Source organism: Poecilia formosa, unplaced genomic scaffold, assembly GCF_000485575.1.
Source record: "Poecilia formosa unplaced genomic scaffold, Poecilia_formosa-5.1.2 Scaffold480, whole genome shotgun sequence".
Taxonomy (NCBI): Eukaryota; Metazoa; Chordata; class Actinopteri; order Cyprinodontiformes; family Poeciliidae; genus Poecilia; species Poecilia formosa.
Window position 1 is genome coordinate 161,398 of NW_006800419.1, and position 10,912 is coordinate 172,309.

General features: G+C 48.8%; 2 protein-coding genes across 4 annotated transcripts in view; one reads left to right on the forward strand and one right to left on the reverse strand.

Annotated features, from left to right (window-relative positions):
• Positions 1-3,098: 3,098 nt before the first annotated feature.
• On the forward strand, positions 3,099-9,546 carry cebpz (CCAAT enhancer binding protein zeta). Of its 2 annotated transcripts, XM_007578447.2 has the most exons (17): positions 3,099-3,267; positions 4,294-5,759; positions 6,127-6,358; positions 6,479-6,641; positions 6,738-6,826; positions 6,910-6,963; positions 7,030-7,132; positions 7,211-7,270; positions 7,342-7,408; positions 7,489-7,595; positions 7,679-7,733; positions 8,052-8,203; positions 8,273-8,314; positions 8,390-8,476; positions 8,555-8,613; positions 8,729-8,810; positions 9,204-9,546. In XM_007578447.2, exons 1-17 carry the CDS (start codon positions 3,151-3,153, stop codon positions 9,341-9,343), a joined length of 3,075 nt encoding a protein of 1,024 aa, XP_007578509.1. In that variant the 5' UTR covers positions 3,099-3,150; the 3' UTR covers positions 9,344-9,546. The 2 variants fall into 2 exon arrangements, with proteins under 2 accessions (XP_007578509.1, XP_016519819.1); XM_016664333.1 differs by having other exon boundaries at positions 7,030-7,270.
• The window catches only part of LOC107833922 (protein CEBPZOS-like), a 4,046-nt gene continuing 2,014 nt past the window's right edge, over positions 8,881-10,912 (reverse strand). For both annotated transcript variants that reach the window (XM_016664352.1, XM_016664353.1), the window contains exons 2-4: positions 9,875-9,992; positions 9,750-9,794; positions 8,881-9,427 (exon numbers count right to left, since the gene is read on the reverse strand). In XM_016664352.1, the coding sequence (XP_016519838.1) occupies positions 9,345-9,427; positions 9,750-9,794; positions 9,875-9,992 (246 nt within the window). In that variant the 3' untranslated portion in view covers positions 8,881-9,344. The remainder of the gene's footprint in view (positions 9,428-9,749; positions 9,795-9,874; positions 9,993-10,912) is intronic.

Sequence of the window (10,912 nt, forward strand, 5' to 3'; positions counted from 1 at the left end):
CTGAAGTAAATAAAGTAAATAAGTTCAAATACATTCTGAGAGAGAAACTCCTTCCTAAAGGTGAAAATATATCACTGATTTCAAAAGAAAATAAAAACGGAAGTATAGGAAATAGCGCCCCCTTCACTTCCAGATTGTAATGGTCCCATTTCCAAATAAGGTATGAGACCGACAGCGGTCCGTCCCGCCCCTTCCTGTTTGCTGCAGCGAGGTCCTTCTCATTCTTCCAGCCATATCAGGCACAGCCGATATGGCTAAAATGACATTATCTAAAATGACACCAGTCAAACGCAATATGATAAACAACTACTGGGGTAAAGTTAACATTCCTGTGTTTACTCTGTAGACTTCAGTACAGAATGGACCATTATGCGTCATCATAATGGTGAAAAAAATGGTGACCTCCATGGGTGGAAAATATAACAAAAGACTGTTAAGGAAGAAATTCTAAATTAATTAACTTTGGAAAAAGTTTGGCTCTCTCTCTTCCTCTGGATCCCAGGTCCTCTCGGCGAGCCGCGTGTGGCCACAAGGAAAACAACAATGTGTGTTGACATCACAGAATTACAGAGTTTAATCCAATACAAGACAATGCATAAACTTACACCAGAAACTGCAGAACAGCGGAGACATACATTCATTTACCTGACAGACTTGGAAAAGAAGGAAAGAAAAGCAAAGACGTGCAAAGACGTCTTTGGAGAATTGCAAGATCAAAATCTGATTTGTTACTTCTGTGTAGAAAGTTTTATAGTAAAAGGCGTATTCTTATCTTTAATTTATTCAAATAAGGCGTATCTTTGCTCATCCAACCAGGAGCTATCTCTGATCCTCTCTAAAGCCAGAAACCCCTGCCGTGTTTACGGCCTTTCACAGATGAGTGTGAAAAGCTGGAACTTCCACTGTATTGTTTTCCCACACAGACAAAAGGCAGTTCAAACGATCCTAGCAAACCATCTGCTGCAACTACAGGTAAATTAAAGGTCAATGGGCCAGAATACGTTACTAATTTAAAACCACAATTAGGCCATTTGAATCAAGACATGTTAAGTTTTAAAACTAGCTTATTTTAAATTTATTTTCTCAACAAGACGTACATTTTTGAAGTAATTATGAGTTTTCGTGTATCAAAGACAGCATTTTTTTAAGTAATAGGAAAATTGCAATATATTTAGGCCAACATGTTCAGCTAGTCGTGGATCCTTTTAATGACCAATTCAAATTCTTTTTGAGAATTTGAATTGGTCATTAAGAAATTACTGTCGAGTAATCAATAAAAAATACTCAACCATTACTGTCGAGTTTATCAAATTAATATTTTTAATCTATGTCTATCATCATATCTATGTAGATATGATGATTTGTATTTATGTATGATTTAAGCATAGTTCCATATGATGAGGAGAGTAGCTGTATTAAAATATATAGACTCCAACGTAACTGAACCTGCTAATGAAACTTCGCTAATTTGAATAGAAGTTTTCCAACTGAGAAAGAACAATGCAACAAAAAAATTGGGGTTTCAGTTGATCACCTATTTTAACAAATGATCTTTATAATATTCCACATGGAATTTTGATTTTTTTAGAACTCAATTAAATTAATTTTAAATATTTGATTAAAGACAATAAATGTCAAAACATTTAAACCTCGCTCAGCGAAAGAATTTGAGAAGATTTCTTTACTGCATGTGCCTTATTTTTCCAATGAAAATTTAAGAAATGTATCTAAATCAGAACAAAAGCGCTTTACTGACATCTAGTAATGAAAAAAGATATGTCAGTCAACAGCGTTAGCATCCCGAGCATCGTTAGCATCCCGAGCATCGTTAGCATCCTGAGCATCGTTAGCATCCTGAGCATCGTTAGCATCCCGAGCATCGTTAGCATCCCGAGCATCGTTAGCATCCCGAGCATCGTTAGCATCCCGAGCATCGTTAGCATCCTGAGCATCGTCCCTTGAGACGTCTTCTCGCTCCACCACTCCTGATGGATTATAACCGGAGTTTCTTTGCCTACCTTAATGAGTCCAGCAGATCCTCACTTGATTGTAGTGATTCCTCTTAATGTCCATCCTCGATCTGCTGCTGATTCCTGTCGCCATTTTTGTTTCTCAGATGTTTTAGGAGTCCAGCAGCCAAACAAAACGTCGCTGAGTTCGAAGTCAGGCGGTTTCTTATCTGCCGCGCTGCTTAATACGAAAAATGATTTCAATAACTTTGTCAGAAAAACAATAAATAACTTAGAATAGTGTTTCCGAATTATAATTTACCTGAAAAGAATCGCAGCAATCTCAAACCATGACAGACCAAACATCCTGCGGGCTGATCTTCCAGCAGGTGGATTAAAGCGCGAAATTACTTTGTTTTAATGGCGGTTGGCAAATAACTGTAGAAAGCATTCCTGCCCCAGGAGCACTGGAGAGGGGACAAGAAATTAACGGGGAAAGGAGTAAAATAACGCAGATAAATTACTAATGATGCATAAGTAAACTAATAGTAGTAATAGAAATTCTCCCTATTAGATTTATATTTTTCAAAAATAGCATAATTTAACATTTTATTTTACTTGCATCACTTCCAAAAATATTTTCAACAGTAAATTTGTTGCTCATTAATCTAAATTGGTTCTTTGAATTGTCTCCTTTCTGATTCATTTGCAGTGCATTCGATAAACGCATACCGTAGCGTTTCGGGCAGACTGCAATCACCATATAGTTTTGTCGCACTTTAGCAATTACTTTAAATTATTTATTTAAGCCCTAATCTGATATGTATAAATATTTATTCCAGTTTTCCACTTTCTTCCTGTTTTTCTTTTATCTCCGATATTTTTCTGAATGTTATATAAATGCGTCTTCCTGTATCATTTGTGCCGTTTTCATGAATAAATACTATTTTTAAAAAAAAAGCTTAAGTGATGATAAAAGTATCAATAATAGAACTGACATGTCTGCTTTAAGGACGGCTATGGTTTCTACAGATAATTTTGTCATTTCTTACTTTAGAATAACATTTACGAAAGAAATAATTTCTGTCTGCAGTGTGCAGTCTGGGATGCAGTTCCCCCTCCGGCCTATGGTGGCGCTGGCGCTCTCTCGCTGCCTCTCTCTGTCCCCATCCGGCGCTGCTCTCCACGCCGCAGAGACAGCATGGCGGACAGCAGGAGCTCCGATGAGTCCCAGCAGGAGGAGAACAGCGAGGAGGAGGAGACTCCAGGCGGAGAGGAGCTCAACCTGGAGGAGGTGCTGCGGCTCGGAGGGACCCAGGTCAGTCGGGGTTCGGTTCGCGATGACGGGACTTCCGTTTCAAAAGAACCCTGGGTGTGAGTTGAGGTCCAGATGTTTCCCACCAGTGGAACTCCTGGTCCGGTTCGACACATGTTGAAACGGGTCCTAAATATCAGCGAGACCCAGCGAACAGACCCATGGTTCGGTTCGGAAGCTTCAGCAGTTCGGGCTTACTAACAGAACCCTGTTGGAGTTCTGACCCGATGAAACTGAACGGAACCAGTGGGGAATGGTCAGGTCCGCTCTTTAGGATGAGATGACGTCACAGAAGTGATTTGTGTCAACAGACTGCAAACAGGAGCTGCGATTAATCATGTTTAGATTTTTATTAAGTCCTTGAAAAACAGGAGAAAAATCTATTATTCAGATAAAAAATATCTGAACATTCTGCAGATTTGCCATTTACCCACTTAAACTGCTTTTATACAATATTAGAAATACAACATAAATGCAAATAATTCAATTTTTAAATAAGAAAAAGATTTTCTTGCCTTAAATGTAATAACAGGGAAAAAAATCCTTCTAGCATCACCATGTGAAAAGCTTGGTTCTTTCTGCTGGACTCAACAACGATACAGTTTAGGGATTAAATTGGATTAAAGGATAATCGGACAGCAAAATATGATTAAGACATTTACTCACAGAATGTGAAGCTAAAAACTGAAGAGAGGTGAAGGGTAGAACAGTTTTTCATCTTTAATGCAATATGTTTAAAAATTTTTTTTACAGTTTTGGTTTAATTCCTGTTCTGAGGATGTTCTTTCAGCAAATTCCCTTTTTCAAACTCACCATGATCCCTAAAGATCTGGATCCTCTGGGTGTAGTACCTCCACCCTGCCAACAGGTGGAGGTAACAGCCCGAGCTTCATCTGCATGGTGTTGGTTTATGACATAAAAATGTTGTTTTGGACTGGAGGTGCAGTTTAACTGAAATGTCAACTTTGTAAAACATTAAAAGTGAAACCAGACCGTGTGGGATCTCTGGTCCCTGCTCTCCGTCTGCAGGCGGACTACATCCTGCTGGCGGCCATCAATGACTCCACCGAGCTCGTTGATGGAGGGATGAAGGGAGCCATCGACGACCTGGAGGAGGGAGAGCTGGAGGGATTCATATCCAAACTGGGGATCCGGGCCCACACCGGGTCCCAAAGCGTACCGGACCAGCCGGAGGGCGGCGCCGCTGCAGACCACAGGAAGGGAAAAAAGGCTGTGGAAGCATCGGCTGCGGATCAAGTGTCCAGCTCTCAGAGTAAAAAACAGAAGAAGAAGGAAGTTGTTCCGGTTCCACCTGGGAAAAAGCCGAAGCAGAACCTGGCCCAGTTTGAGTTCCAGCCGCGGCAGGTTCTGCTCATCAAGCCGGGCAGGAAGTGGTTCGAGCTTGAGTATGCCTCGGAAGGGTCGGATACGCCACAGGACGCGGCGGTGGTGTCCCGCTACAAGGCGCTGGCGCAGCGGCTGTTTGAGTCCGAGGTGGAGCTGTACCGCACCAAGAAGAACCTGCAGAGAGGAGCCAACTCCGCCTGGATGAAGACGGTGGTCTCCTCAGGCGCGCTGGCTGACCGGATGGCCGCCATGACGCTGTTGGTGCAGGACGCGCCGGTGCACATGCTGGAGCATGTGGAGACGCTGGTTTCCATGGTGAAGAGGAAGGGCAGCCGACGGATGGGCCTGATGGCGCTGGACACACTGCGGGAGCTGCTGCTGTCCGACCTGCTGCCCGAGCACCGGAAGCTCCGCCCCTTCGCCCAGCGCCCCTTCGACCAGCTGGAGGAGCGGGCGAGCGGCAACCGCGACGCCCGCGACCGCCGCCTCATCCTCTGGTACTTCGAGCACCAGCTGAAGCAGCAGGTGGCCGAGTTCGTGGCGGCGCTGGACGAGGTGGGCCACGATACGGTGGCGGCCACCAAGGCTAAGGCGCTGGCCGCCGCCCACGAGCTGCTGAGCGGCCGGCCAGAGCAGGAGAGGGCGCTGCTGGTCCAGGTGGTCAACAAGCTGGGCGACCCCGACTACAAGATGGCGGCCAAGGCAGCGCACCTGCTGGAGACGCTGCTGCACAACCACCCTAACATGAAGGCGGTGGTGTGCTGTGAGGTGGAGCGCCTCATGTTCCGGCCCAACGTCGGCGCCAAGGCGCAGTACTATGCCGTGTGCTTCCTGAGCCAGGTGATGCTGAGCCACGACGAGGCGCCGCTGGCCGCCAAGCTCATCGCCGTCTACTTCTCCTTCTTCGGCGCCTGCGTCAAGAAGAAGGATGTGGAGTCCAAGATGCTGAGCGCTTTGCTGACCGGCGTCAACCGGGCGTATCCCTACGCCGACGCCGGAGACGAGAAGGTGCGCGAGCAGCTGGACACGCTGTTCCGGGTCGTCCACCTGGCCAAGTTCAACACGGCGGTGCAGGCGCTGATGCTGCTGTTCCAGGTGCTGGACGCGCAGCAGAGCGTGTCTGACCGCTTCTACGTGGCCCTGTACAGGTAAGAGACCCGGAAATGGACCGGACCCACCCAACCGACCAGCTGGAGAAAACCCAGTGTGCACTGGCAGGGTTAACCCTTACTTTGGGAACGACTGATTAACTAGTAACTTAGTTAGTTCACTGATTCGAAAGTAATTAAGTTACTAATTACGTTATGAGTTTCATTCTGCAGTGAAGCCCGTCACTGACTTTACTGGCTGAACATTTTCAACAGTTTGTCTGAGTAACTTATTTAGTAACATCATAATTTAAACTTTTTTTCTCCTCTAACGCATAACCAAGTAACTCCCAGAGTAACGCATTACTAACAAGTATTCTGAGTAACTTGGTGAGTAACTTGGTTGGCGTCCTGCCTGGTGCTACAGGAAGCTGCTGGACCCGGGGCTGGCGGCGGCGCCGCGGCAGAACCTGTTCCTCAACCTGCTGTTCAAGGCGCTGAAGGCGGACGTGGCGCCGCGGCGCGTCAAGGCCTTCGCCAAGCGGCTGCTGCAGGTCGCCGCGCAGCAGGGCGCCTGCTTCGCCGCCGGGGCGCTCTTCCTCGTCTCCGAGCTGATGAAGGCCAAGCCGGGCCTGCGGATGCTGCTGCAGCAGGGGGAGGTGAGAGAACCGGGCCTTGGGGCGGTACCGCTGGGATCGGGTTTAAATCGGACCGGTTTTCACCTCGTATTAACTCCTGTTGATGTTCTGATTGGTTCTGGTTCTGATTGGTTCTGACAGGACGGGGCGGAGGAAGACGAGGAGTTTAAAGATGTCTGTGAGGAGAGGCGCCATGATGAAGAGGAGGAAGAGGAGGAGTCTCTGGCTGACAAACCGGAGGGAGGCGTGGCGGAACCAGCGACCCGGCCCACGGCATCATGGGTCCACCACCAGAACCTGGAAGGTACCTGGTCCCTTCTTGGTTCTGATTTGGATTAGAACAGGTGTGGTCAAGGCGGTTCTGATCCGACCCGGTTCTAACATCTGAATGTTCTGACAGGAGGGCGGAGCTCCCAGAACTACGACCCGGTCCACAGGAACCCGCTGTTCTGCGGTGCCGACCGCTCCCCGCTGTGGGAATTGCACCGGGTAAGGAACCGACCCAAAAGACCCGGTTCTGGATTCTGTTCTGACTAGTTCTGTTCTGACCCGGTTCTGTTCCCCCTCTGCAGCTGTCTCTGCACTTCCACCCATCGGTGTCCCTGTTTGCCAGAACCGTCCTGCAGGTAACACCAGAACCCGTCCGGGTCCTCCAGAACCCGGCCTGGGTTTCACACGTTTCCTGTCCGCAGGGAGAACCGGTCCAGTACACTGGGGATCCGCTCCAGGACTTCACACTGATCCGGTTCCTGGATCGCTTCGTCTTCAGGAATCCAAAGCAGCTCAGAGGAAAACGTGAGAATCCCGGATCCGCTCTCCAGCTCCTTCCCGACCCGGGATCGGTTCTGATCCAATTTCCTGTCTGTTTGTCAGAAAACACAGATTCTGCGGCATTGAGGCCCAAGCAGCGGTTCCCGGTCGGCTCGTTGCCAGGTGAGTTTTCCCTGCCGGTCCTTCTGGTTCTGAACGTTTCCGGGTCCAGTTCTCACTCTGGGTTCTTCCAGTGAACGGCGTCGAGTTCCTGTCCAGAGACGAGAGCCAGATCCCCGTCGACCAGGTCTTCTTCCACCGGTGAGTCCCGCCGCTCCGCCCGGCTCACCCAGAATCCGGTTCCGACCCGGCTGACCCAAAGTGTGATTCTATTTCTGCAGCTTCTTCAAGAAACGGCAGCAGGAGAAGCAGAGCCGGCGGCCGCGACCCGACGGAGACGACGAGAGCGTGGAGAGCGTGGACGACGACGAGTTCGAGGAGGCACTCGGTACTAACGAGCTTTTCCTAACGAGTCGTTAACGAGGATGTTTGAAACATTCCCATGAACCAGACTGGGTCTGATCCCAACAGATTCCTTGGAGACCGACTTCACCAACGTTCCGGACGGCGACCTGGACTTTGCAGGGTGAGTTTTCCAGAATCCATGAAAAGAAATCAAAGCTGGAAATCTAGAAAATGTCTGTAAGTTTCCAGTCTTGACTGTTCAGAAACATTTAATCATTTCATTTAGAACGCACTGGGGGCGGGGCTAACTGGCCTGAGTAGAGGGGACAGGTGTGAAGTTGACCAATCAGAAGAGAGAATCACAGGAAGCATTAATTACTCGCCCCCTGGTGGACAGATCATGTAACACCATCTGTGAATTGAGGATCAATCAGCTCAGTCAACTGACGGCCCAGTTGGTTCTGGTTGGTTCCAGTTCTGACGTTCCTGTGTTTCCCAGGAACGTCCGCAGTAAGAAAGGGAGGGACTCGGAGGACTCGGACTTGGAGGATGACCTGGACGATGAGGAGGTGTCTCTGGGCAGCATGGATGAGGAAGACTTTGGAGAGGACGAAGGCGGGACCTTCATGGACCCTGATGAGGATGATGATGGTAGGGAGCGTTCTTCGGGACGGTCCAGTTGGCTTCCTCCTGGTTTATCCCAGTTTGTCCCTCCTGCAGGTCCAGAGCTGGAGGATGGCGAGGATGAAGATGTTCCTGAAGGTCGGTTCTGCTCCTCCTCTTCCTCCCTGATGATCTGCTGGGATCCCAACAGGAAGTGTGTTTTCCTTCCTGCAGGTTCAGGCGAAGAGGCGGAGCTTCCTGCTATTCCTCAGACCAGGAAGAGGAAGTCCTCCAAGGAGCCGGATTTCTCCGGACCTTTAGGTTTGTGTCCTTTTTGACTCTCCAGGAAGTTCTGCAGCACCTGGAATCACTTCCTGTTTCACTTCCTGGTTCTTCCAGAGCCGGAGAAGGAGAAGAAACGAAGGAAAGACAGAGGTGTGTTTGCTTCAGCGGAGGAGGTGAGTTATTTTCCTGCAGAACCGGGTCGGCTCTATTTTGGCCGCAGATCGGATGGTCCAGTTTCAGCCAGTGGGGGGCGCTGCAGGCGATTCTCATCCTCCTGTTTTCCTCCAGTTTGGATCGCTGCTGGACGAAAACACCGACTGCAAGTTGGACAACATCGGCCTGAACGCCATGGCCAACAGCGACAGAGCAGGTAGGACCAGAACCGGACCAGAACAGGCCGGAACCGGTTGGGAAAACATTTAGAAGCATTTGTCCATGAATCAGGAGACAAACTGTTTTATTTTAGTTTACTGGATTCTAGCAGGTCAGAACATTCAGAGTCCAGTTGGTCCAACAGAACCAGTTCTGCTCCTTAAAGGGACAGTTTGCTTTTATGACTGTTGGGCTGGTTCCGGTCCGGTTCTGGAGGGAACCAGATGATCCTTTGGATGGAGGGAAGTGGTAGGCAACGCCCCTTTGGTTCCAGGATGGCTCCTGATTGGCTGGTTCAGATTCTCCTGCTTTTAAAGCCAAACTGTCCCTTTAAGATGTGAACCTGGTTGGTTCTGACCTCCGCTCTTCCTCCTCCTCTTCCTCTCTTTAGGCCTGAAGCAGCTGAAGTGGGAATCGCAGCGGGACGACTGGATCCACGGCCGGGACTCCCAGACGCTGCGCCGCAGGAAGAGCTCCTTCATCAGGAGGAAGACGAGGGGCCGCGGGGCCTTCAGGAGGAACAGGAAGTAGCTCAGTCCCGTTTGGCTGCCCAGGCTTCCTGGTCCCGCTCCCGGATCCCATAGATCCCGGCCCACTCGTTGGACTGGTAGTAAACTGAGAGCACAGGAGAGACTGTCAAAGACTGCTTCATTGTTAAAGTAATTTCATTTATTAAAGCTTCACACGAACATTTTCTTTTGTTAATAAACTGTGGAATGTTTTTCTGATCCTGATTGGTTATTGTTTGAAACTGGATCTGGTTCTGATATTCAGCGTTAGCTCCACTCTGCCCCCTGCTGGCCGCTTTACACATCCTAGCTCCTTTCCCAGATCTTCAGAACTGGACTTGCTCGGTTAAGGTGGAATCAGCAGATCGGCGTCTTCAGGCTCACCAGAACCTGAGCAGAACCGGCCCAGAGAGCAGAGCTGAACTCACCTTCCAGCACTGAAGGGAAGCGGCTGTTCATGGAGCTCCTGAACTCTGCAGCAGGAAGAGAAGAGAGCAGATGTTCCTGCAGATGTTTTCCCTGAGCAACATGGCCGACAGGTCGCACGTCCTACCCTGACTGTTGTTCATCCTGTGGAACAGGAAGTAGGCCCCGAACACGCCCAGCAGCTCCACCATGACCACGCCCTTCATCAGCCGCCTGGCCAGGGGTTCCAGGGGCCGCGGGGACATCTGGAGGGACAGAGGGGGACACAGAGGACAGGATGGGACAGGACAGAGGGGGACACAGGAATTCATCCCAACTTTAATCTCAGAATCCAACCTTTTCTTAAAAAGTCTGAACATTTTTGCTCCCAGTGGCCCTGAGCCCCACAACTCTGGAGTCCAGAGGGACACATAACATATGGCAGACCAGATTTGGCCCTCAGGCCCTGGGTTTGACACGGTAAAGAACTGATATCAGTGTATTCTCAGCCTGGCGCCCACCAGGCTTTACCTGCCCCCATTGGATAAGTGTTGCTTATTTTTGCTTTTAGAACACAAAAAAGAAAAACTTTTTTTTTAAATAAGTCATACTCCAAGCGTCTCTGTTGCTCTGAGCGTTTCACTGGTGGAGCAAATTTATTCCTAAAAGATGGTTTATAGTTGATGCACTGAAAGCGGGCAGAGCGGACCAATCACACTGGAGCAGCTGGATGTCTGAAGTTTAACTCGGCACAGATCGCCTCCTTTCACTCAAACTGGACACAGACTGACCAGATATTTACATCAGCCACTGTGAGGGATTATGATTCTTTAGAGAACTCCACATCAAGGTAAGAGTTTAAACCCGCTGCGTTAGCTCTGGTTGAGCAGCTCTATGTGAACCGCAGGAATAACTTGTCGTCGCTTTCAGAGGAGCGTTGAGAATGATTTATATTTGGGAACAAAACATTATGTGCAGCGTTTACATCTCAACTCGCTGTCCACCGTGTGGCGCTGTGTCCCGGTTGGCCGCAGCGTTAGCGGTTTAACTTGTGGAGTTTTCGCGCTGACCTCGTAGTCACGCATCACAGTGGTTTTATTTTGTTTTATCATTATTTTTCCGGCTACACGATGCATCAAACCATACCAAATGCTTTGTCCACTTAGCTAGAGTTAATGAGCGAGGA